The sequence below is a fragment of the Nycticebus coucang genome, chromosome 6 (assembly GCF_027406575.1).
Source record: "Nycticebus coucang isolate mNycCou1 chromosome 6, mNycCou1.pri, whole genome shotgun sequence".
NCBI lineage: Eukaryota > Metazoa > Chordata > Mammalia > Primates > Lorisidae > Nycticebus > Nycticebus coucang.
This window is the reverse complement of record NC_069785.1, coordinates 23338576-23366484: the sequence shown is the minus strand read 5'-3', so window position 1 is coordinate 23366484 and position 27909 is coordinate 23338576. Positions and strand designations below refer to the sequence as shown.

General features: G+C 37.7%; 1 protein-coding gene across 4 annotated transcripts in view; it reads right to left on the bottom strand.

Annotated features, from left to right (window-relative positions):
• HEATR5A (HEAT repeat containing 5A) overlaps positions 1 to 27909 on the bottom strand; it is a 143591-nt gene that overhangs the window by 102157 nt on the left and 13525 nt on the right. For 3 of the 4 annotated variants that reach the window (XR_008380734.1, XM_053594901.1, XM_053594903.1), the window contains exons 2-11: positions 22345 to 22539; positions 20114 to 20325; positions 18994 to 19102; positions 15618 to 15767; positions 14113 to 14287; positions 10327 to 10487; positions 8184 to 8439; positions 7511 to 7666; positions 5792 to 6042; positions 910 to 1021 (exon numbers count right to left, since the gene is read on the bottom strand). Coding sequence is in view for 3 of the 4 variants with exons in the window: in XM_053594901.1 (XP_053450876.1) it covers positions 910 to 1021; positions 5792 to 6042; positions 7511 to 7666; positions 8184 to 8439; positions 10327 to 10487; positions 14113 to 14287; positions 15618 to 15767; positions 18994 to 19102; positions 20114 to 20325; positions 22345 to 22470 (1708 nt within the window). In the remaining variant the exon portion in view is untranslated. The remainder of the gene's footprint in view (positions 1 to 909; positions 1022 to 5791; positions 6043 to 7510; positions 7667 to 8183; positions 8440 to 10326; positions 10488 to 14112; positions 14288 to 15617; positions 15768 to 18993; positions 19103 to 20113; positions 20326 to 22344; positions 22540 to 27909) is intronic. The other variant, XM_053594902.1, reaches the window with a different exon arrangement.

Here is a 27909-nt window from a genome sequence, read left to right as displayed (position 1 = left end):
AACTGCAACAAAAAATAGCCAGGCATTGTAGCAGGTACCTGTAGTCCCAGCTCCTTGGGAGGCTGAGGCAAGACAATCGCCTAAGCCCAGGAGTTGAAGGTTGCTGTGAGCTGTGATGCCATGGCACTCTACCAAGGGCAACAAAGTGAAACTCTGTCTTAAACAAACAAACAAAAAAGGCAGTGCCTGTGGCTCAGTGAGTAGGGCGCTGGCCTCATATACCAAGGGTGGCAGGTTCAAACCCAGCCCTAGCCAAATTGCAACAAAAAATAGCCAGGTGTTGTGGCAAGCGCCTATAGTCCCAGCTACTCGGGAGGCTGAGGCAAGAGAATCGCCTAAGGCCAAGAGCTGGAGATTGCTGTGAGCTGTGATGCCACAGCACTCTACCTAGGGCAACAAAGTGAAACACTGTCTCACAAAAAAAAAAAAAAAAAAGAAAAGATTCCAATGTACTCAATACTAAAATGAAGCCAGTAGATGATCCAAATACATGTCCACACAAGAGAAAAAAAAAACTCAAATCAATTCAAGGTACAGGCTTGGCACCTATAGCTAAGTTGGTAGGGTGCCAGCCACATACACTGGAGTTGGCGGGTTCGAATGCAGCTCAGGCCTGCCAAACAACGATGACAACAACAACAAAAACAGCCAGGCGTTGTGGGGGCACCTGTAGTCCCAGCTATTTGAGAGGCTGATGCAAGAGAATCGCTTAAGCCCAAGAGTTTGAGGTTGCTGTGAGCTATGAGGACATGGCACTCTACTGAGGGTGACAAAGAGATTCTGTCTCAAAAAAATAAAAAAATTCTAAAACATATTCAAAGTTAGTCTCCTCAAATCACGTGTAAGAATCCCTTCCCTCAGAAAACACAAAATATTTCAAATTATGTAAACCTTCCACAAAACTGTTACCTAATGTCATCAGAGCAGCAATCAGCAACCATCCAGCCTGTGTGCGCTGAGCTGAGAGACGACTGTTTTGAGCAGCAGAACACAGTAAATCTTCTGCTAATGTCATAATAATCTATTTATATACAGAAGAACAAGTAAAAAAAAGCATATTAGTTCACAAGTTACTCAACAAACCACAACTAATAAAAATCTCTCAAAAAGTTAACTCTTAAAATAAATGTGATGAAAAACTGTCATTCATGTATATTACGTAATAGGACAATGTCATATAGGAAACTATAAAAAAATTAGGTTTTCAAGATTAAATACTGGTATAGTAGGTAGTACGTGTATACTGCAACCCTATAGTGCTTTATATATAGCACATGCGACAATATTATAAGATTGTTTAAGTCTGGCTATATAGAATTTGAACTTAGTTTTAAGCAACTATCCCTCTAAATCAGTAACTAACCAAAAACAGTTCCATTATAGCAGTCTTTTTAAAATTCTACATAGCAACTTTCATACCTTAACAGCTAATAACAGTCTTCTCACAGGAAATACATCGTGGTTAAAAGGAGGCAAAATTGTCTCTCACTAAAATGTTATGCTAAGAAAGTCTATGAAGTAAGCAGTGTTATAAAACCACAGAAAGGAAAAACTAGATATTTCACATTTATAGACAATGTATCTTACAAAGTACACTGGCCAGGATTGTCTAATATGTTGGAGAAAACATCTGTTACCAATCACCTCTGAAAAAGCAGCAAATATTATCAGCTGGCTTATAAATTTTCTAAAGAGGAAGGCTAGTATATTTTTAAAACACCAATCAACTTACTACTAATTTAGGATTAGCTGCTGCCTCCTTTTTGAGACAGCACCCAAAAAAGTGAGGACAAAACAAACCATTCGCGTCAAATTGGGACAAGTGGATATTCTCTCAGAAAGAAATTCCAAATATACTATGAGGATGGGAACATTGTTTGAATTAATGATATATGAAGATATTAAGTTTAAATAAATACATGCAATAACAATTGTTTGCTTATCAAGATGTGTTAGTTCAGAATATAACTAAAATAATGAGTTTAAATGAATAACATCACCCCCCAAACTTGTCAACTACCTTGTTCCAATGGCACTGGCATTTCTTTTCTTTTCTTTTTTTTTTGGCACTGGCATTTCTTAAAGTCATTTTTGGATTTGGTGATGTTATGGTCTGTTGCAGAGCCTAAACTGTGGAGGATATACTACAAAACTCAATGATGACATAGGAGTGACAGTAAGAAAGAAATTATGGTGTATTCCTTCAAATATATATGTGTGAGGTATGAGCTATAAGGGCTTTCACTGTCAAACAGTATTCTTTGATACTTCTAATTCCTAGCTATTAAAAAACATACAAAAATTCTGACACTATGCTTTGCCTATATTGTATATTCTATGTCTCATTAAAATTTTAGGCTCAGTGCGGCTAAGGCACCAGCCACATACACCAGAGCTGGCAGTTTTGAATCCCGCCCGGGCCTGCCAAACAGCAATGACAACTACAACCAAAAAATAGCCTGGTGTTGTGGGCACCTGTAGTCCCAGCTACTCGGAAGGCTGAGGCAAGAGAAATCACTTAAGCCTAGGAGTTGGAAGCTGCTGTGAACTGTGACACTACAGCACTCTACCCAGGGCGACACCTTGAGGCCCTGTCCCCCCACCCCCCCAAAAATTTAGTTCTTTAGTTCTCTTCCAAATTCTCTGTACATTAAAACCGGGTTGTTTATTCACTAGGTTTTATATCATTTACTTTTTTTGGAAGTGCTATATCCAAAAGCACTAAATTTATCCAGAAAATGACAATTTTCAGTAACAATGCAATTTGGAGGGGGGCATTTTTTTTCTTTTCTTTTCTTTTTTTTTGAGACAGTGTCTCATTCTGTTGCCATATACTAGAGCTCCATGGCATCAGTCTAGCTCACAGCAACCTCAAATGCTGGGTTCAAGTGACCCTCCTGCCTCAGCCTCCCATGGAAGGGGGGACATTTTCAAACATAATTATGAACTCATAAAGTATTATATATTTCGTGTGTTTCAATCCATTATAGTCATTAGTATTTCTGATGTACACATTATCCCATCTTTGATCACTAAGAGCCCCCTCAGTCATCTGCTTTTAAGATGAACATGGGATTCTTTGATGACTTCCTTAATCTCTGGCATGACAAGATATTTCAATCTTACGTGTGTATTTGCATTTCCTGCCCCAGGCCTGAAACCAGCCGCCACTCCATAGAAGCTTGATTCTATTTTGGTTGGAAATGGTAATTAGAGCCACAATCTGGCCAGTAGGGTTATTCTCTGCTACTGGGTTATCTGCTTTTAGCCCTTTTCACTGGATAAAATGAAGACATAAGTATTTATTTTTTTAAAATAAAAGTGTAAGTTCATACTAACAATTTCAAAGTCAAGTTTGACAGACAGGGCTTTTATGTAACTTTCTTGATTCTACAGCTGCAGTTCCTTTTTCTTACATGGAAAATCTTAAAGCTATGCTGATTAGTATGGTGTAAGCACTCCAATTTGTACAAATAACACACTGAAATGGGCATAAATGTATTTATGATCTATGTACAAAAGACTTAATAAAAAAAAAAGAAATCTTGGTTCCTAAGAAAATTAACATAATTATCTCCTTTATCTTATTATATGTAAACTAATATTGAAGTAATACCACCAATTAATTCCAACTAAAATTGTTAAACGAAATTCAAGATTTTTTTGCAACTCTATCCTTTATTATAGAATTTTAAATGCACTTATATGGCAGGGCTAGAAAAATAGCAAAATAAAGGCTTCAGGAACAAATTATGTTACTACATAGAGGTACCTTTAACAAAAAGGACAGATAGGCTTGGCACCTGTAGCTCAGCAGCTAGGGCGCCAACCACACACACCAGAGCTGACAGGGTTTGAATCCAGCCCAGGCCTGCCAAACAATAATGACATCTACTACCAAAAACTGGCCAGGTGTTGTGGTGGGTGCCTGTAATCCCAGCTACTTGGGAGGCTGAGGTAAGAGAATCATTTGAGCCCAGAAGTTTAAGGTTGCTGTGAGCTGTGATGCCATGGCATTCTACCGAAAGCAACATAGTGAGACTGTCTCAAAAAAAAAAAAGGACAAAGATAGTATCCCATTATTAGGTATCTGCTCAGAAGAAAGAAAATCATTTGACCATAGGCCATTTGCACTAGAATGTTTATAGTAGTTTAATTCACAATCACAGAGATGTACAAAATAACCCAAGTGCCCATTAACCCAGAAATGGATTAATAAACTGTGGTATATGTATACTATGGAATACTTTTCAGCCATAAAAAAAGATGGAGACTTTACACCTTTTGTATTACCTGGATGGAGCTAAAGAACATTCTCTACTTAGTAAAGTTTCTCAAGAATTTTAAACAAGCATCCTATGTACTCAATACTAATTTGAAAGTAGCAGATGAAAAATTATAGGTCGGAAGACATTATTCTTAGTAAAGCATCACAAGAATGGAGAAGCACGAATCCTATGTACTCAATTTTGATATGAGGACAATTAATGACAATTATGGTTATGGGGGGGGAAACAGAAAGAGGGAAGGAGGGTGGTGGGTGGGGCCTTGGTGTGTGTCACACTTTATGGGGGCAAGACATGATTGCAAGAGGGACTTTACCTAACAATTGCAATCAGTGTAATCTGGCTTACTGTACCCTCAATGAATCCCCAACAATAAAAAAAAAAACAAACAAAAAAAAAACTGGGATATTTTTTTAACAGGAAAAAAGTCTGGAGTTTCAAAGTATAAAAATAGAACAGTCTAACTATAAGGAGCTTTTAAATGTGTCATAAGTCTCAAGTACTGCTTTAACTTTTATAGATATTTTTGCCAAGGAAATATCTTACATCATATTAATAAAATAATTGTACTTACACTTTGATTATTTACATAGTATTTTTCCTGGTTTGTATATCCCAAATAAAATCTTTAAAAATGAAAAAAAAAAAAAAATTATAGGTCTACACCAGAGGAAAAAAGCCATTTTTGCATTAAATACAAGAAAGGAGTTATAGGAGCAAAGGGCAATGGGTCTCAGTAAGCCCCTACTTAACAGATACAATGTAGGGGTAAATGGCACACCTCTGGGTGAAGAATTCAAATACAACTCAAACTTTACCTTACAAATGCAAACAATGGGCCAGGTGCCATGGCTCACACCTGTAATCCTAGCACTCTGGGTGGCTGAGGTGGGTGGATTGCTTGAACTCATGAGTTCGAGACCAGCCTGAGCAAAAATGTGAGCCCCATCTCTACTAAAAATAGAAAAACTGAGGCAAGAGAATTGTTTGAGCCACAGAACTCTACCCAGGGCGACAGCTTGAGACTGTCTCAAAAAAAAACCAAACATACAAACTAAAAAAAACAAATGCAAACAATGTAACCTAATTGCACATACCTTTATATTCCAAAAGAAAAAGCACAGAAAGCAAAGCACTCATTTATTGAAACGTACATAAAATATTTTTAAAATAGCCCTTCATTTTTTTTTTCCAAGGTTGGTACAAAACTTTTATTTGTACAAAGCACAAAATCTGCAAAGTACAATAAAACAAGGTATACCTATACATATGTTTCGCTGTTATTATTGTTAATGCTATTTCCCTGTCCTCATAATTCATTCAACCAGTACCTTCATTTTTTTTTTTACAGCATTTATGTTGGTAATATTTAATAATTAAAGTATAGTATAGCTGATTGCTCAAAAATATGTCCTGCACAGATTTGAGTAATATACAAAAAGACTATGATGTTTTTAGGAAAAATCTAAAACATTATCATCATATATAAAGAACGAAATTATTACCTTCCCCTTTCCATGTGGAATTCCTAAAGGACAATGTTTCACTGCTCCCAACAAAGCTGCCACAGCAAAACTAAAGCCAGTCACTGCTTCAGGTGAAGACTTATGTACAGTAAGACGGTCAAGGCAACGATCTAATAGAGGTGTTAGGTAGGAAGGTAATGCCATAGCAATGCAGTGTAAACACCAAGCTGCTGCTAGTCGAACAGATGTGCTAGGATGAAGAATAACTGACATGACACTATCAAGAAGGCCTGGAAAACAGAATAAATAAATGATGACTTAGGCACACAAATAAAACTTACTTGGCCATAAGTAGACAAAAGAAAAAATAGCCATATCCAGATAAGGGATATTATTTTATTAAAAGTCAAATCAGAATTGAAAAAAATTAAGTGATAATTATAAATATTTTAAAATCTAAGAATTACTTCACTAATAAATCTTATGAAAATTGGCTTAAATTAAATCAGTACACAAAAGAAAAATTATTTTCCTAAATAAGACAATGTTCTACCAGTTTTATCTCGAGATCATTACTAATCTGGTACTAGAAATTAAAAATTATCAATAACAAAAACATCTTGAAAATAAATGTCACACCTTATCTCATCCCTCTTTTAATTTTTTAATCCTTTCTAGCACATTTATCTACATAATTAGTATGCTTCCTATCTACCACATTGTTCTTATCTGAGACCAAAATGTTAAGATCAAGGGTTTGCTGGGTCCTCAGGAGACTGTTGTGAAGATTATAAAGACAGTAGAGTACTGCCTATAACTAAAAAGTCTACATGTGCTATGATTCAACATACTTGTTCATCAAAACATGTTAAGTTTCATGTCTACTGCTACTTAAATAGCAGTACTTAATTATCAGATTTAAGCAGCTTACAAACACAAATATAAAGTATCTCAGTCAGCAGGAAATGGGTATCATAGTGGATAAACACTATAAAAATCATTTCTGAAAGTGATTTTTTTTTTTTTGAGTCTTTGTCACCCTCAGAGTGGCGTGCCGTCATAGCTCATAGCAACCTTAAGCTCTTGTGCTCAAGCGATTTTCTTGCCTCAGCCTCCCAAGTAGCTGGGACTACAAGCGCTCGCCACAACGCTCAGCTATTTTTAGAGATGGAGTCTCACTCTGGCTCAGGCTGGTCTCAAATCTGTGAGTTCAGGCAATCCACCCACCTTGGTCTCCCAGAGTGCTAGGATTATAGGTGTGAGCCACCATGCCCGGCTGCTAAAAGTGATTTTTAAAAAGTTCCTCACTAAAGACTATATATATTATATGATTCCATTTATGTGAAATGTCCAGACTAGGCAAATGCATAGAGAGAGAGAGTAGATTAGTGGTTGTCTGGACCTGAGGGAAAGAGAAATAGGAATGCCAACTAATGGGCTTCCTGAGGTCATAAAACCACTCTCTGGTAGTGGTTGTACAGCTCTGTGACTATACCAAAACAACTGAACTGTAAACTTTAAAAGGGTAAATTTGGCCAGTCATGGTGGCTCGTGCCTGTAATCCCAGATCAAATATTTACGTATTTTTAATAATTCTGATTATAAATTTTTCATAAAATTTATAAAACATCTCTAATACATCTACCTGGAATCTAAAATAAGTGAGTTATGTGAAGGAGATTTCCTTCCTTGGAAGAAACTTACCTAGAGTACAAGTAAAAATAAGGTATTCAGATGAGTCACAAACAACAGACAAACCTGCACTTGAATCCTGTAGCAAAGGTGCAGCTGTGGTGCCAAGATTGTATATGAGACTCCCAAGTTCTTGCAGCGCACACACCAGCATATGCTGGCTAGCTGCTATATCTGTAGAACCAAGCTGAGTTTCTAAGTTACCATCACTTAGTACTGCATCTGATAGAAACATAAGAATTAATTATTTATCACTATTTTATTAAAACACAGTATATAGGGTGGGTGTTAGGAGCAAAAAAATATAAAGCCAAAAATTAACACACACACTTCATCTATATAGAATGCTTGAGGCAATAACTGAAATGCTTAAATGGGGGACTTGTATCAAGAAAGTTTTGAACTAATATAACCAATTTACCTCAAGCAACTCAATCAGAAATCTCTTATTACTGTTAGCAAGTGGCACTGAAATGGAGAACTGATGGAAAACTATATAATAAATATTCCAACATTACCAATAAGATAAGCAGAGTAGACTTAAGACAGTACAAGAACTGAGACAGACTAATTATTTCAAAAATAATTTATCTTCTATAGAAAAACAACACAAATTCTGAATAACTACTATCATCAGCTTTCAAGGTTTTTGTATTAATTTAGTAATATATCAGTCTAACTTTTCCAAAGGGACAATTCCTTTAACACTGTTAAACAAACTGTCTCTGTAGATCCATACCCACAATTTTCTTTAGCTTCCAGATGGCCTGACAAATATCCTTCACGGCAGCAATTTGGGCCTTTTCTCCAAGAAGGCCTCCTATGGTAGCTCGAAGAATAAATGAAACACAACGTCGACAGCAGACAGCATCAATCTGAGTTTGGGTGGCTTTAGGGTGTGACTGTGACACAAGGCTCAGGATATGAGAAAGAAAGGCAGCAAAATTTTTCTCTAGCCAAGCTCCTCCTAGTGTTGAAATGAATACTACATAAGCCTAAAAAAGAAAGGAGTTTTATTTTCAAAATTAAATCATTTCAATTTTGTATTTTCTTTTCCATAAAATATGTAACATTTACTCGTATTTTCTACTACCTAAAAATTGTATTCTTTTCTTATTTACAGCCATTTGAAATATATAAATGTAGCACTATTTTTTTTGTTTCTTTAAAGCCAAACTGAAGTATATAGTCTTTCAACTGAGACTTCATTTATGTTGCCTCTGTTTTGTTCTGGTCAGACATTTCCAGCTAATATGTAAAATGTATGTGTAGCTTCTTTGATCAAAGGTTTCAATAGATTTAATATTCTGAAGAAGAAAACCCAATTCAAATAAACAAAATACATTATGAGAAATAACTATGCTACATACAACGTCACTCTAAGGGGAATTAGTTCAGAGACTTGAAAGTTAACAGTGATGAGTTACTGCTCTTTATTATCATGAGTATTAACTGTGTGTCTAACTTCAGAGATATAAAGACAAGTAGATTTCTTACGTAATCTGTTCTTAGAAACACATAGTTTAGGCCGGGCGCGGTCGTTTGGTGGCTCACACCTACAATCCTAGCACAATCCTAGTAGGAGGCCAAGGAAGACAGATTTCCTAAGCTCAGGAGTTCAAGACCAGCCTAAGCAAAAGCAAGATCCTGTCTCTACTAAAAAACAGAAAAACTGGCTGGGCATCCAGGCAAGTCCTCGGGAGTCTGAGGCAAAGAGATCGCTTGAACGCAGGAGTCTGAGGTTGCTGTGAGCTACAATGATGTCATGGCACTCTACCCAGGGCAACAAAGTGAAACTCTTTCTCAAAAAAACAAACAAACATGGTTTAATTGCAATTATACTGAGAAATTTATACTTTCAGTAAGACTATATACAACACAAAACAATGAGGATATATGTGAATTTTTAAAAAATATAAAATTTGGTTTGGTGTCTGTAGCTCAGTGGCTAGGGCACCAGTCACATACACCGGAGCTGGCAGGTTTGAATCAAGCATGGGACTGCCAAACAACAATGACAAGTGCAACAAAAAAGAGCTGGGCATTGTGGTGGGCACCTGTAGTCCCAGATACTTGGGGGGCTAAGGCAAGAGAATAGCTTAAGCCCAAGAGTTTGAGCTATGACACCATGGCAGTCTACTGAGGGTGACAAAGAAACTGTCTCAAAAAAAAAAAAAACAAGTTTGCTTTAAACCATAGTAGCATTTAGAGAAAAAGGCGATTCAAAGAATGAATGCAGAGATCTCTGTGTTGTTTTATTCTATGATACCTTTTCCAAGAGTTTACTTTTTTTTTTTTATTCTTTTTGTTGTTGTTGTTGCAGTTTTTGACCAGGGCTGGGCTCGAACCTGCCACCCTCAGCATATGGGGCCAGCGCCCTACTCCTTGAGCCACAGGCGCTGCCCTCCAAGAGTTTACTTTTTAAAACTTTGTTTAGGACCAATAATCTAAGCACTGAAGTATATTTACATGTTATAATCTTTATTTCAGCATTAAAATCATATAAAATAGTTATTTTGTCCATGATAAGAAAAAAGTACCTACTAGCTTAAATGTGAACTATACGAGAACACATAAACAATCGGAAACATATTAAACCACAAGACATATAAAGTACAAGGGCCAGAAACAAAAAATGTTTGTGTTTCAAAGGAAATAAAAATCTTCTATTATTAGGAACTTAAAACATACATGAGTAGTAAGGTTTTTTTACTTATAATCTAGTTCTCAAAAAAGTTTTGGGCCTTACTGTTTATGTCTATTTATAAATATTAGAGCATAAGTGGTGACCTTGCATAGTGTCACTTCTGTGGAATCAGATACTAAAACTTCCACTATAGGCCAGTGAGAATTACATTTAGATACTGATTTGTGATTCCAACCTGAGTAACTCCAACTCGAACATCCCTACTGACTGAACTGGTTCCTTTCAGCATATCTCCACTGGCTCGAAGGAATCCTGAACTCCCACGTAGAAACCCTGTTCCTAGTAATTCCAGAACTTCCTCCAGAGATACTCTGCGAATGCTTTGACGTGAGGCTGCTATGACAAAAAACAAAACAAAAATGTGATTGTATTAAGTAGACTAAATCTTAATGGATGATCTTGATTTGCAAAAAGCCAGTATGTTAATCGAAACAAAAATAAATATTCAAACAAAATGCAAACTTTACATTCTACACATTTACACATGAAAGAGTCACAAAAAGTTTCAGAGCTCAAATTAGAATGAACTCTGAAGTATCATATGAAGGACATCTTAAATTCTATGCCATATTAAGATCACTCTGTTGCTACCTTTCCTCAAACAACCTAAGTCTTCCAAAACAAGAGAAAACATTAATAAGACCGCCTGAGTTTTCCATAAATGAAAATACTACATAATGCTTTGAAAATTCTTTTGAAATACTAAAAATACCCAAAATAATTTTCTTTTTTTAAATACTCTATAACTCCTTATGAAATTTACATAAAGTAACCACCATGTCATACTTAAAAATAATCTCTACTGGTAATACAACTTTTGCTATTCTATCAGTTTCTGAAGAAACTGAAGCTAAGTGGTGTATCATCAAAACTACTCAGTTGGGGCTTGCTGCCTGTAGCAGAGTGGTTATGGCTCTAGCCACATACACTGAGGGTGGCGGGTTCAAACCTGACCCGGGCCAGCTAAACAACAATGACAACTGCAACAACAACAAAATAGCCAGGCGTTGTGGTGGGCACCTGTAGTCCCAGCTATTTGGGAGACTGGGGCAAGAGAATTACTTGATCCTAGGAGTTAAGGTTGCTGTGAGCTATGATGTCACAGCACTCTACCAAAGGCAACATGATGAGACTCTGTCTCAAAAACAAAACAAAACAAAACAAAACAAAACCCATCTACTCAGTTGGACCTTAGGCTACAATAATTAAGAGATTAGTTAGGGCAGGAATGTTTAAGGTGGCCTTTAGTTTGAGACAGCTGAGTCTTTCCTTGTGACTATCTAGGGAATAGTATGCCCTTTGGGAAAAAAAGAACTCATTTCTCCCCAGAAGAAAATAATTTTCTTCTGAAAATTAATGGTCATAAGCTCTGACCCTTGTTATAGATTCAAATCATATAGCAGTATAGAAATAAACTTTTGTTAAAATTACCCACTTCCTAACCTAAAGAAAAGAAAACCATCTGAAACAAAAATCTATTTTGGCATTTGGGAAAGGAACATTATGTTAAAAATGGTTTGAATGAATGGATGAATATGGAAATCATTAGTGATCTTGACAAGAACAGTTTGGCAGAGTGGGGAAAAATCCTATATGAAATGAGTTTGAAAGATTTGAGAGGAGAGTTCTTTACCTCATAGTCTTTGCATGTTGTATTATTAAAACAACCTCTGTTGGTTTTCCAAATTATAAGCCCTAAGTTGCTAATTCTCAGTCACCTACTTTTAAAAATTCTATTATGACATCTACAGCATTTTTCAGTTGTATAAAAATAACTCAGTCTTGGTGCCTGTAGCTCAGCAGCTAGGCAATCAGCCATATACAAAGGAGCTGGCAGGCTCAAATCCAACCCAGGCCTGCCAAACAACAATGACAACTACAATCAAAAAATAGCCGGGTGTTGTGGTGGGCGCTGGCCCCATATGCCAAAGGTGGTGGGTTCAAACCCAGCCCCAGCCAAACTGGGAAAAAAAAAAAAAAATGAGCTTTGATTTAGTAAGTTGGGTGGGGACAGGGTTTCTACATTTCTTTTTCTTTTTTTTTTTTTTTTGGTTTTTGGCCGGGGCTGGGTTTGAACCCGCCACCTCCGGCATATGGGACCAGCGCCCTACTCCTTGAGCCACAGGCACCGCCCATGGTTTCTACATTTCTTAAAAGCTCCTAGTACCAGTTGCAATACTTGGGATTACAGTTTGAGACTTGGGAAGCTAAGGCTTCTCTTATCTCTAAAAAAAAAAAAAAAAAAATCAGCTGGGCATGGTGGCATGCACCTGTAGCCCCAGCTACGAGGGAGGCTGAGGCACAAGTTTCACTCAAGCCCAGGAGTTTGAGGCTTGCAGTAATCTACAGTTGCACCACTATACTACAGCTTGGGCAATAGAATGAGACCCTGTCTCTCTCTCTCTCTCTCTATATATATATATATACACACATACATACATACATACATATGTAAACAAATAAATAAATAAAATGAATGAATGCTCTCAGGTGATGCCAGGGTTTCTGGTCTGTGGATATTTGAGAACCAAGGTTCTACAGAACAGTCGCATTTTCATTTGTGTAAAGATTATTTAATCTTTGGAGGTAGAATGATAAAAGTAAGCTTTCAATTACTCATCAGCGGCTTGCAAACACTGTAGATTAAACTCAAACTCCTTTGTTTTCATAACTTGATCATTGCCTGGAAGTGTACAAACAGCCTAACTAGAGTAAATTTCAAATATCTGTTTGGAATTATCTACATCATTCGCTCCCTCGTACCAAACTAAAAAATGGCAAGCCAAATGTATGTAATCAGACATAAGTTACTAAAATGAAAATACTTAAGGATGTAGATTTTATCTCTTAAAATTTTACAATTTATTTATTTTTTACTATGTTAAAATGTTTCTTTTGACATCAAAAGTATTTCAGATTGAGGCCCAAGCTCGGTGGCTTATGCCTGTAATCCCAGCACTCTGTGAGGCCAAGGCAGGTGGATAGCTTGAGCTCAGAATTCTGTTCGAGACTAGCCTGAGCAAGAGTGAGACCCCGTCTCTAATAAAAAATAGCTGGGCATTGTAGCAGGCATCTGCAGTCCTAGCTACTTGGGAGGCTGAGGCAAGAGGATCACTTGAGCCCAAGAGTTTGAGTTCGCTTTGAGTTATGGTGCAATGGCACTCTACCAGGGGCAAAAAAGTGAGACTCTGTCTCAAAAAAAAAAAAGTTTTCTAGGTTGATGCAAAGGTACATAAAATTAGGTTACGTAGTTCGCTTTGTTTTGTTTTGTTTTGATACAGAGTCTCACTCTATCGTCTTGGATAGAATGCTGTGGTATCATAGCTCACAGCAACCTCAAATTCTTGGTCTCAGGCTTCCAAGTAGCTGGGACTCTAGGCATGCACCACTATGCCTGGCTAGTTTTTTTTTTTTTCTAGTTTTAGTAGAGACAGGGGTCTAACTCTTGCTCAGGCTGGGCTCGAACTCTTGAGCTCAGGTAATTCATTACAGGCTGAGCCACAGTGCCTGGTCTCATAGTTTGCTTTTGTAATATTAAAGTCTGAGCTGCAGTTTGTCCTTCACCCAGGAAGTATGCTATATACTCATGCAATGAATCTGCTGGGTGGGCTCTTACCTTGACCTCTTCTCCCCTATTTTAATTTGAATTTTTTACTTTATAATTTTCTTTAAAAAAACAAAAAGCCCATAATGTAAACTCAGAGAACAAGTGGGCAAAGCATACTATACTTCAAGAGTTCTTGTATTTTTTTTCCTGAAATTTTTACTGACTTGTTTGAGAATGTAATTTTAGGATTTAGATTTCTTCTAAACATTTTAGAGCAATGTTTATGAACTAAAATTGATTTATATTCTGCTTCTTTCCAAAAGTAATAATGGGTGGATAGAACACTACATATATTGTTTAAATCAATTGGGAAAAATTAAAAAAGATATTCTGAAAAGAATTACATATATTTACCTGTTCCTGGATGTTTAGAAATTAGAGTTTTAGCCAATATTGTGCCCAGTAGCTTTGAAACTGAAATCCGCACATCATAACTGGAACCTTCAAAGGCCTTAAAACATAGTGTGGCCACACTGTCCAGGTCTGTACTCCACATGAAGATGGCTTCATTCTGAAGTTCGAGGAGACACTATCCAATTGGACAAACAGAAATTAAGACAAACAAAATATAAATGTCAGGTTCGAATCTATATAAGTTACATAAACTGTCAGAGTCCAATAAAATAATACATAAATTCAAAGTATCTGTATAATGATTGTAGAAACAACAAATAAATATTCACTAAAAGGCATAAAGATTATACTATAAAAAAAGATTATACTATATAAGGCAATGTATATACAAAAGGTGGGAAGACCTATCTCTCAGTGCATCATGAAAAATGCCTTTAGAATCAATCTGTTAGTTATAAGCAACTGGGAGAATAATACCAACCTAAAAATGTGTGCTATCCAACCAACTGTGTCAAGAAGGTATAATTAAAAAAACAACAACAAAGGGCAGCACCTGTGGCTCAAAGGAGTAGGGCACCAGCTCCATATGCCGGAGGTGGTGGGTTCAAACCCAGCCCTGGCCAAAAACTGCAAAAAAAAAAACCCCCCAAAACAAAAAGAATCACTTTATGTGGCTTACACCTGTCTAGCACTCTGGGAAGCTGAGGTGGCAGGACCACTTGAGCTAAGGAGTTAGAGAACAGTCTGAGCAAGAGCAAGAATCGCTCTCTACTAAAAATAGAAAAAGGCTGGATGTGGTGACTCCAGTTTGTAATCCTAGAACTCTGGGAGGCCAAGGTGGGTGGATGCCTAAGCTCACAGGTTCAAGACCAGCCTGAGCAAAAGCAAGACCCTGTCTCTACTAAAAACAGAAAAACTGAAGCAAGAGGATTGCTTGAGCCCGAGTTGGAGGTTGCTGTGAGCTATGACGCCACAGCATTCTACCCAGGGTGACAGCTTGGAAAAAAAAAAAATTAGCTGGGCCTAGTGGTAGTATGCACCCACATTCCCAGCTACTTGGGAGGCTGAAGCAGGAGGATCACTTGAGCAAAGAGTTTGAGGTTGTAGTGAGCTATGATGATGCCACTGCACTTTACCCAGGGCAATGGAATGAGACTCTATCTCCGGAAAAAAACAACAACAAAAAATCACTTTGAAACAACATGCACTTTATATGTAAATTTCAGTTTACACAAATTCTGGAGAGGAAGCATAGTAGAGCAGCTTAAGAGTTTGGAAATGAATTTACTACCCTCTGACAACATGTTGCCAACTACAGGAACCTTGAGAAATTCATACAACTCTGGGCCTTCAGTTTCCTCATAAACTAAAATGAGATAGTTCTAGCTGATTAACAAGATGGCAGCTCTGAGATCATGTAGCTGTTCCTAATACTTTTACAGAGACAATCTGATTATTTTCCTTTTCATTTATTTTTAGAAAGCTTACTTATTAGGTCATTTTACCTTTGCAGCAGCACAACGAACAGCCATGGATCTATCTGTCAAGCAGGATCTAGCAGCTTTATAAATATCCCTGTGGCAAGGTGTAGCAGCAGCTCCTAGTCCACTCAATACATTTTGTAGACTCAGCATTATCTCATATCGGCCTTGAGACTATTAAAAAAAAATTAAAGACTAAATACAAAAAATAATTCCACTGTGAAGAACAGCATTAAGCACTGGTTGATATTTATCTCACATATTGATGAAATACCTGGATTTTTGTGCATATTCAACCCATTCTGACATTGAGAAACATTAACAAATACTATTTTATTAAATATTTACTATCTGAGCTTAGGTGCAGTGAATCACTCCTACAGTCCTTGAGCTCTTAGAAGCTGAGGCCAAAGGACTGCTGAACACCAGGAGTTCCAGACCAGCCTGAGTAAGAGCAAGACTACATCTCTATAAACAAAGAAAAATTAGCCAGGTGTGATAGTGCATGTCTATAGTTCCAGCTGCTTGGAAGGCCGAGGCAGGAAGATGGGTTGGGCCCAGGAGTCTAAGGTTGCAGTGAGCCATGATGCTGCTATTGCACTCTAACCCAAGCAGTTACATTTCAACCCCATTTTTAGGTTCCGACCTGGAGGGAGCTCACCCTGGAGCTTGGCTGCACCCTTATACCTGCTTGACCTGGCTACCTGGCATACCTGCATCCACAGCAACCCACACCTCTTCCTGAAACTATATATCACCTTGACAGATGCCCCACATCCGGGCCCTGCACAATCAGAGCACCTGACTCTACACCATGTGACTCATTATTTTGACAATGCTTGTCTTGGCGTGCTTCCTGTACTAACTGCTGCCCACATACCCTGACTTGGCTGAGGTGGAGGAATGCCAGTGGTCATCTCCATCAGAGGCACTTAAAAAGCTTCGTATCAAAAGAAATTTGGTTGTTGGGCGGTGCCTGTGGCTCAGTGGGTAGGGCGCCGGCCCCATATACCAAGGGTGGCGAGTTCAAACCCGGACCTGGCCAAACTGCAACAAAAAAATAGCTGGGCGTTGTGGCGGGCACCTGTAGTCTCAGCTAATCAGGAGGCTGAGGAAAGAGAATTATCTACGCCTAGGAGTTGGAGGTTGCTGGGAGCTGTGTGACACCACGGCACTCTACCAAGGGTGATAAAGTGAGAATCTGTCTCTACAAAAAAAAAAAAAAAAAAAAGAGAAAAGAAAAGAAATATGGTTGTCACTATCAAAGTTCTGTGAAATAAGATGAGTTGAAAACCTGCCTGACTGAGACAACCATCAGGCCGCTTGTTCCGTGACCTTGCTTGGGTGCAGTCTTGAAAGGGCCTGTTTGTGCCTAGAGATGGGAATCTGTGATGAGACTGATTTCTGAGCTCACTCTGGCCTAGAAAATGACGTCCCTGTTCAGCCTGGAACAGGAGAACTCTGTATCAATTTGATTAGGATATTGGACTAAATGGCATTAAGACTTTTTCCATTTATGAATTTATGTAGAAAAGGGTTGACTATCCAGACTTGTGAATTTGACAAAAAGGCAAAAGGCAAAGTAAAACAGAGATATAAAGATAGTAACTGGGATTTAAACTGAAGTTCCAGGCACAGATGGAGAGTAACGGCAGGATATAAGCACCAAACACATTTCAGCTTGTGGGAGATGATTCTGTACTTCAGGAAGGTGAAGGGCTGGAAGCTACATATTTCTCTCTAGATATTTTCTCCACTATGGTAGCCAGTAGTCATATGACAATTTTAAATTTAAATTACTTATTTCAAAGTAAAAATAAAAAATTGTTTCTTCAAAAAAAAACCTGTCTGACTTACTTGCACAAACATGGTTTGATCATGCATTGGAAAGAGCGGAAAGATGGCTGCCAATTACATTATTAAAAACCTTTGATGGGGGCTGGGTGCAGTGGCTCAAGCCTATAATCCTAGCCTTCTGGGAAGCCAAGGCAGGTGGACTGCTTGATGTCAGGATGTGAGACCAGCCTGAGCAAGAGTGAGACCCCATCTCTATTAAAAATGGAAAAACTAGCCAGGTGTGGTAGTTCATGCCTGCAGTCCTAGCTACTGGGGAGGCTGAGGAAAGAGGACTGCTCAAGTCCAGGAGTTGAGATTGCTGTGAGCTACGACACCTAGCCCTCTACCACGGGTAACAGAGCTAAGACTCTGTCTTCAAAAAAAAAAAACTGTTGATGAGATGCTCCAATTTTTATCAGGTAATGAGCTACATATATAGTTAGATGATCCAAACCTTTTGGCAATTTTTTTTGTCTACTGAAAAAGATAGGAAATCATGAAGGAAGGTTAAGAAATTTTACCAAATAGTGATGTACAATAGCAATTTTTTTGTCTACTGAAAAAGATAGGAAATCATGAAGGAAGGTTAAGAAATTTTACCGAATAGTGATGTACGATTGCCATCTTTATAATACTTATGTGGCTATTCAAAGTATATTTATCCTAAGAACTAGGTAGAAAGAGCCATGTGTAAGATGCTGCTTGTTTGCAAGCTGGCATACCTGCAGTAGTCCTGACAAATAATAAGGATTGACTAAACATTCTTGAAACGTAGGGAACTTTGTGCCTATAAAGTAATGCAGTGTTTTTTATTTTAGGTGTAATATAGACCTCTCTTATTTTATTCCTTAAACCTAGAAAGTATTAATGATGTTGTTACCAAAACAAGAAAAAATTTTCACAAGGGTTCCCAGTGCTGTATTGTTTTACTATCTCAAAAATTTAAACAACATGTTCTGCTGCCATTGTTGTTCTGTCAAGTGTGTCGGCACTTTTTCTTGAAGTCAAATGATGAGAAAGTTTCAAAACAAAGTATATTCCACACCAGTGAATGATGCAAACATATCAAGGTTGAGAATATATCCTCTGGCAATCAAAAGGTCTTCCAGATCTTAGTCACACTTACGTCCTCCACAGTCTTTGCCCCAGTTATATTTCTTACTCCCCTCTGATGCTCATACAGTAACTAATGCATCCACCAGGTATATAATAATAAGTGGGCTATAGTGACAAGCAATTGCTCTGGCAATAGTAAGTAGTATCAAATGGGAAAGGTGGGGTGAGAAGAAGGAACAGGGATGGGTTGGCCAATGGAATACTTTAGTGTTTGCCCATCTGGATTTTAGAAGTTCATGAAATTCTATTGGATTATTATTATTAAATTAATTCTATTGGATTCTAATAGGGATTCAACATACATACCTTAGAAATAGTTAATTTATGATATATTTATATACACATCTAAACATTTTTGTCATTTGTAAAGTTCCTTTATTGACTCAAGAAAGCATAAACCTGCAAAATGGAATCTCTTTATTCTTTGTTTAAATTTGTAGTGACTTACCTCTGCACTTTTCATAGCTTTAAGAATATTCCCCACTGTATCAGTAAAGGTATTACCCAGTATTCTACCCAGCTTCTTGTACAAGGAACCCAAGCATACCACAGCAGCACTGAAACAAAATTTAAATTAGAAATTAGTCATGACTGAAAAATAAGAATAAAAAGATCTTAGAATATGTAAGAATATGACTATTTAAAATTTTTTCTGCATTTTGTTTTCACAATCTTGGTAGTATTTTTTGAAACAAATTATTTTTAATTGTGACTAAAAATTTCCTATATTTTCGTCACTTTGTTTTTGGTTTTATATCTAAGAAACCACTGCCTAATCCAAGGTCATGAAAATTTACTCCTATGTGGTCTCCTAAGAGTTTTAGTTTTAGCTGTTACATTTAGATCTATGATCCATTTTGAACAAAAAAAACTGTACGGTGTGATACAAAAGTCCAACTTTTTTTTTTTTTTTCTTCAGTTTTTAGCCGGGACTGGGTTTGAACCTGCCACCTCCAGCATATGGCTCCAGTGCCCCATCTTCTTCTTTTTTTTTTTTTTACATGTGGTTATCCAGTTGTCCTGGCATCACTTATTGAAAAAAAAAAATTCCAATTTGAAAGAATAAAATTTCCCCCAGTCTACTCTATGGTTAAACCCCAAGGCATGACACCGATGAGAATGTGAAATAATTATCCTTTCAATAACAGGACTTTTATAAGGCGAGTATCAATCTTCCTAGCTTCATATTTCAGATAATCAAAGAAAAACTTAAAAAAAAAACAAAAGTAAAAACGAGAAATAATGGTTTCATCAAGTTTGAAATCTAAAGACTTCATGGGCAAATACATTCTGTTATATGCTAAAAATTAGATCAATACAAATTTCTATAGTATTGCTATTGTGGAACTATACATGGCTCACTGCCTTTTCCCAAATAATAGGTGACAAAATGAATTAAATCCTACAGGAAAGAAACAAAGTTGTTCTTTTTAGAATCTTAGAAGACTATTTTTCCACATATTTATTATCACCTTTTACTATAAGAACTAATAAACTAAAAGAACATCCAAAATATAAAACAAGGAAACGGTATTTCATTTTCTGTTCTGTTTTAATGTTTAACTTACAGTTTAGTGGGAAGATAACTTGGAGAATCATCTTTGCTACGAATAAGATCATTACATTTATTGATTGTCTCGTAAACAGAGAATGTGTCACCAATACTATAAAGTATAGCAAGATTCTTAGCAAGGAGTTTGCGAGTAGGAGGCCCTGGGGAGCTGTTCAACAAAGACAGGAGCTGTTCGACAAGAGTCTTCTGTTTCTCCCTTACATCACGCTGCAAAAGAAGATAACAAAAAGACAAAATCAACATAATTTATATGTAATCCCCTAATCTGACTTTTCTTTCATACACTTAAGAACAAAAAAGGCTCTAGAAAAATATCAAATGATTATGACTAAGAGTTACATATAAGTAGGTGGCATGGGCATGATGCCACACTAATAGATAATTTGTTGCCCTGCTACTCCCTCCTCCTGGGAGCATGGGTGTGTGTGTGTGCACGCAAATTCTAACCCACACTATACTTTAGTCTTTGCTTAACAAAGAACACTATTTATTCTGAATCTTCTTTTTTTTAAAAGGTTGTTGCTTTTTAATAGAGCACTGCACTCCAGCCTGTTGCCGAGGCTGGAGTGCAGTGCTACTCACAGGTTGTGATTATGGTACACTGCAGCCCTGAACTTCTTGGCTCAAGCAAATCTCCTGCCTCAGCCTCTGGAGAGCTGGAAGCATAGGCACGTGCCACCATGCCCAAATATGCCTATTTAAAGATTCTTAGTTATTAAGTCTATCTCCCCCATATATATCTGCATAAATAAAACAATAAACTATAATTATAACCAGAGCTGACCTTGTAATGGTTACCTGGTTTAGTCAGACTTTTTTCTAAATTTAGTGCAATATGCTTTTTGCAAGCTTATGCATACAAATGTTAATGTTATGCCCTTTCCTTGTTTGCTATCTAAAAAAGGAATACAGAGCATCATTACAAAGCTAACAGTATTCAGGTGCTGACTCAGGCTTAAAATTTCACAATAAAATACTTTGCAGCGTGTAAAATTTTGTCTTTTTAAAAAAGTATTTTTCAAATCTAGAAGTTGCGCTTTTTTTGTCTTAATCAACAAATTTGTCAAATGTTTTACATCATGATAACTAGAGTCACATAATTCCCTACTGCCTCAGACAAAAATATATTTTGGAATGTTGGGGGTTTTATTTTCTCCAATCGACAAAGTATGTTTTTAAATTCTAAATATCTCCATGATTAGTTTTTTGTGTCATTTTTGTACTATGTGTGGTGTTATGATTATATAAAAAGAAATATCCTTATTTCTAGGAGATATATGCTTGAATATTTAGAAGTAAAATCTCGCCTCAACCAGCCAGTAAATTAATCAAGCAAATATGGAGAAATGTTAATAACTGTGTTTGATATAGGTGAAGGACATAAGTAATCAGTTTTTTTTTTTCCTGTACCCATTTCATAAACTTCTAAGAGGGAATTTATTTACACTAAGGTTTTCAATTCATAATCTCGTTAGTCTTCACACTTTTTTTTTGACGCAGAGTCTCACTATGTCACCCTCAGTAGAATGCTGTGGTGTCACAGTTCATTAAACTCTTGGGCTCACGCAATTCTCTTGCCTCAAGAATTGTAGTCCCTGTAGCTGGGAGTACAGGCGCCTGCCACAATGCCTGGTTATTTTTTTGTTTGTTTTTAGTAGGCTTGGGCAAGGTTCAAACCCACTAACTCCAGTGCATGTGGCCGGCGCCCTAACTGCTGAGCTATGGTTGCTGAGCCAAGTCTTAAGACTTTTTTTTTTTTTTTTTTTGAGACAGAGTCTCACTATGATGCCCTCGGTACAGTGCCATGGCGTCACAGCTCACAGCAAGCTCAAACTCTTGGGCTTAAGAGATTCTACTGCCTCAGTCTTCCAAATAGCTGGGGCTACAGGCATCCACCACAATGCCTGGCTATATTTTTGTTGTAGTTGTCATCGTTGTTTAGTAGGCCTCGGCTAGGTTAGAACCCGCCAGCCTCAGTGTATGTGGCTGGCACCCTAACAACTGAGCTATGGGTGCCAAGCCTCTTTCTGCTTTTTGAACACAGCAAACTTCTTATAATGGCAAAAATGTCAAGGGAGTGGCAAAATTTTTTCTATATTTCATTAATTCTTGACTAAATCTAGCATTTTTAAAGGTAACTGAAGTTATTCTGGAAAAAACTAGAATAGTAAACCAAAGGAACATCTGGCATTTAAAAAACAGGACAGCTTTTGTAATTTTACCCACCCTGTTGGTTGCCAGCAAGAGCTTCTCCAGATATCTCAACCACTCAAAAATAAACTCTGCCTTCTGAACTTCACCTAGGTGACTGTATGCTTCTTCATTCAGCAATAAGCTATGAGCTAATTCCATTCCTTGAAGGAAATTCTCCTAGCTGGTCACAATTCTTCTCATTCAACGTCAGTATTTAAGAACAAAAATCTGCAATAGAGGAAAATGACAAAATTTAAAAGGAAAGTAAAAAGGAAGACAATCATACTACTAGAAATCTTCCATAGAAAAATAAAAACATAACTAAATGTATATATTATTTATAATAGCTCTAGGGTGAATCGGGGAAAATCCTGATAACTTCTAGTTAATATTGACACAAAAATCCACCTTTGGACTCTATTCCTTTTTTTGGAGACAGGGTCTTCCTCTGCCACCCAGACTAGAGTACAGTGGCCTCATCATAGCTCACTGCAACCCTGAACTCCCTAGACTCAAGCTGTCCTCCTACCTCAGCATCCCACGTCCAGCTAATATTTCTATTTTTTATAGAGATGGGATCTTAGGCTTGTCTCCAAATCCTGGGTTTTAAAGGATCCTCTGCCTTGGCCTAACAGAGCCACGTATACTTCCTTTTTAAGAGAGAAGGCAAAACAGAGTAGTGTTACTGGCATTTATCAGCAAAAACTTGCTAAATAAAAGAGACATTCCACTAAAATTCAGGAAATTTTATGGTTAGACTACTCCGTGTTAGCTTTTCAGTTTTCTTTGTAGTTTACATACTTTTTACTAAAATGGGTCATAAGTTCATATTAACAAGTGGCCTCCTACTTAATATCCAGACACCTACTAAAATTCTACAGAAGTTTGCCATGTCCCTGGGCCTCTGCCTTAGCTGCATGCCCTGTCTGTTATCTTGGAGATCCAAACTGTGAGTAAAGGGTCTTAAGCCCTTTAGCATCCATTCCCTTCCAGAAAGAGCCCCATCTAAACTAGTAGATAGTCCCCTTATCTCTGAGCCTTGTGAAAGCAAACTCTTTTTTTTTTCTTCTGAAGGTACTTGGATGGAGGCTGTTCCTGAGTTACAAACATCCAACTGGCACCCAACCTACACTTACAAATGGTGACTATTACCTGTTCCCACTTAAAAATCTAACTTAAGGACAAATCTACAGAACCTGTCTCACTCATAACTCAGGGATTGCCTGTAGAGCTGTGACTCAGATCCAATGTAGCCTTTATTTTGTTATAGTAAATAATCAACAGAAGACATAAGAGGTTTACTTGACTTGTTTTATTCATTAGCATCTCCTGGGCACACCCTACTGCCATTAAAGAACATGCATAACTTTATTTTTATTTTTTTGAGACGGACTCTCATTCTTTTGCCTTGGGTAGAGTGCCATGGCGTCATGGTAGCTCACAGCAACCTCAAACTCTTGGGCTCAAGGGATCCTCTTGCTTCAGTCTCCAAAGTAGCTGAGACTAGGATTACAGGTGTGCACCACAATGCCCGTCCATACATAACATTAAAAAACACGTGTGTGTGTGTACATAACTGCACACAAATTTATAAGATGGCATTGTGATTATGAGACAGAATTTATTTTTAGGTTTCATTGCAACTCACTTGCAAATGGCGCAATCAATCAATCAATCATAAAATACAGCAACATTTTAACAGCTGAATATAAGTAGGTATGTGAGTAATCACTTTACTCATTTTCATTTTTCTGTGTTTTTTTTTTTGTTTTGTTTTGTTTTGAGATAAAGTCTCACTATGTCTCCTTTCGTAGAGTGCTGGGACATCACAGCTCACAGCAACTTCAAATTCTTGGGCTAAAGCGATTCTCTTGGACTGCCACAGCACCCGGCTAGGCTATTTTTTTTTTTTTTTGCTGTAGTTGTCACTGTTGTTTAGCAGGCCCAGGCCAGGTTAGAACAGCCAGCCCCAGTGTATATGGCCGGCGCCCTAATAGCTGAGTACAGGCACTAAGCCTTTTTCTGCATTTTTTAAGATCACAATAAAAAGAAAAATTATATAAGTAGGAAATAAAACACAAGCGTCTTAAAAAAATTACTACTATTTACAGGAGTAGCGACTATTATCAAGAACTTTAAACAACAGAGAAGGTACCATTTATATACACAAAAAATGGGTACTCCTATTCACTAATGTATCAAGGAAACCTGAGTAGAATTCCAAACCAAACAGAAACAGATAACTAGAATTTCATAGAAATATAAATGGAATGCTATGGATACTTTGGATTTCAAAATGCATGCCTCACATTCCTCTAAATCAATCTCAATCTTCTATGGAGAAGAGAATAAAAATGTATTAGAAAATTAGATCGGAGACATGGGGAAGCATTTTCTTTCTTTCTTTCTTTCACTGTTTTCTTCTCCCAGAGAGTTTGCTGGCATAAAATTATTTTAAGTATCAGATCATCATCAATTATTATATAACTGAAAAGAGTCTCTTTAAAAGACATTAGTCATGGGCGGCGCCTGTGGCTCAGTTGGTAGGGCGCCGGTCCCATATACCGAGGGTGGTGGGTTCAAACCCGGCCCCGGCTGAACTGTAACCAAAAAAAATAGCTGGGTGTTGTGGCGGGCGCCTGTAGTCCCAGCTACTCGGGAGGTTGAGGCAAGAGAATCGCTTAAGCCCGGGAGTTGGAGGTTGCTGTGAGCTGTGTGATGCCATGGCACTCTACCGAGGGCCATAAAGTGAGACTCTGTCTCTACAAAAAAAATAAATAAATAAAAGACATTAGTCACAAACTAATTCCCTGCTGGCCAAATCCAGCATGTAATGCATTGAAGAAAAAAAGTTAGTTGCTAACATTTAAACAGAAGACTGCACGTAAAAACCTGGGTCTATATTCCCTTATAGTGATGAGTGGCTTAATCTAAAATGAGCAAAGACTCTCCAGCAGGCCACAGTTACCATCTAATCTGCTTTGTTCACTTACATTATTTGCCAATGTCTATTATTTTATTTGATATTTCTATTCTATTCTATTCTTTTTTTGAGACAGAGTCTTTTTCTGCTGCTCTGTTTAGGGTGCAGTAGTGTCATAGCTCACAGCAACCTCAAACTCCTGGGCTCAAGCAATCCTCCTGCCTCAGATTCCCAAATAGCTGGGAGTACAGATGCCTGCCACCAAACCCAGCTAATTTTTTCTATTCTTAGTAAAGACAGGGTCTCACTCTTGCGTTGGCGTTCTAGACTGCTAGGAGTTTAGTTGCGAACCACCTCTTACAGCCTCTACAGGTTTTTATTTACTTTTTTGATTTTCTATTTAAGTTTTCAACTCCTACTCTTTTATCTTGTGTCCTCTGGCATGGGACAATATTCTATAATCAATCTCAGAATTTTGCCCAGGTAACTTCTCAAGTCTGTGTGTTGCTTTAGCTATCCGGGTTGTCTCCTCAGTCAAGTTGTCCATCTGCCCAAAACCATCCACGACAGGGCACTGACAGTATTTATTTATACATATAGGGTCCATAAAGTTTGTGTGCAACTTAAAATAGAAAATTATTTTAAATTGTATGAAATCCTGCATAAAAGAGATGTCACTTTTAAAGAACAAAAATACTAACAATGCTAAGAAATTCATTTTTATAGCGACAACATGAGCTATAGATTCCTGCTTTTAGAAAACTCTCCTTTCATCAAGGTGTGTAATCCTAGCACTTTGGGAAACCAAGGTGAGAGGACTGCTTGAGGCCAGGAGTTCAGGACCAGCTGGGCAACATAGCAAGACCCTGCCTCTACTTAAAATTAAAAAAAATAAAGAAAGAAAGAAAAAAAAATAAAGCTGGGCATAGTACCACATGCCTATAGTTCCAGCAATTCAGAGGCTGAGTCAGGAGCACTGTTTTAAGCCCAAGAGTTCAAGGGTGCAGTGAGCAATGCTTGTGCTACTGCTCTCCAGCCTGGGTGACAGAGAGTGTGCCTTGTGACTGATACACAAAAATAAAAAAAAAAAATCAGCCAGGTTTAGTAGTCACACCTGTAGTCCTACCTACCCTGGAGGCTAAAGTGACAGAGCTCAAGATTATATGGAATGGCCTATAATCCTAGCACTGTGGGAGGACAAGGCAGTTGGTCTGCCTGAGTTCAGTTTTGAGACCAGTCTGAGCCAAAGTGAGACCTCGTCTCTTAAAATAGCCGGGCATTGTGGCAGGTGCCTTGAGAATCACTTGAGCCCAAGAGTTAGAGGCTGCTGTGTGGGCGACAAAGTGAGAGACTGTCTCACCAGAAAAAAAAAAAAAAAAAATTATAGTGAGCTATGATTGTGCCCCTGTACTCCAGCCTGGGTCGCAGTGTGACCTGGTCTCTTAGAACAAAAACCCTCCTTTCCTTTCTTAAATTATCAAAGTTGGTGAAAATAGTCACAATTAAGGATTCACCTCATAAATGCTAGAGAAATAATTTCTGAAAGGAATCTACTAAATATGCAGAAGGTAAAAAACCTTAAAAATGTATGACTGTCAGAGGGAAAAAAAAACACCTCAGTATCATAGAGAAAATTTCTTTTTTTTTTTTTTTTTGGCCGGGGCTGGGTTTGAACCCGCCACCTCTGGCATATGGGATCGGCGCCCTACTCCTCGAGCCACAGGCGCCGCCCCATAGAGAAAATTTCTTACAACTACCAGGACAAGTCAAATTCATACCTTAACAGTCAAATTACCCTTTTTAGAGGTCACCAGACTGCTGAAGACACATTTTTTTTTCCTCTTAGGCAGCAATAATATTATGGCATAAAATGATCTATCGAGAAGGAAAAAGCTAACACCATATGATAACAAATAGTTTAGTAAAAAGCTTGAGATCATAAGCAAGGCATAAAGTTATCTCTAAAGCCCTCAGTAATTCCTTATATAAATTACTCCTAAAGGAAGGAGACAATTTAGATTATTAATCTCACATCTAAACCCCCAAATCTAAAATGCACTTAAGAGCTCCACATATACTGTCAATGTGATAATCTGTTATCTGAAACCTCACTTTAGGAAGATGTATACAAATTCGGTTAATGCTACCTGCTGTATGTTTTATCATAACGACAACCCTACAGTATGACTGAGGAATGCCTATTTTTTCTATTTTTGCTTTATTTTCTATTCTTACGTTTCTGTTGAGCTTATAAAGTGAACACATACATCAATATTTTCAGATATATTTTTCACAGTATGGGTTAGTTGCTACTTAACAGACTTCAGAAGACAACTGTGAGGCTGGATACAGTAGCTTGTGCCTGCAATCCCAGTACTTTGGGAGGCAGAAGCAGGAAGACTGCCTGAGGCCAAGATTTGAGACCCTCTTGGCAACAAAATGAGACCCCTTATCTTAAAAACAGAAGATGGCCAGGCACTCTCACACCTGTAATGAAAGCCAGTGGATTGCTTGAGCTCAGGAGTTCAAGACCAGCTTAAGCAACAGAGTCTCTACTAAAAACAGAAACACAAGCTGGACATGGTGGCACAGGCCTGTAGTCCCAGCTTCTTATGAGGCTGAGGCAAGAAGACTACTCAAGCCCAAGAGTTTGAGGTTTCTTGTGAAGTTTGTGA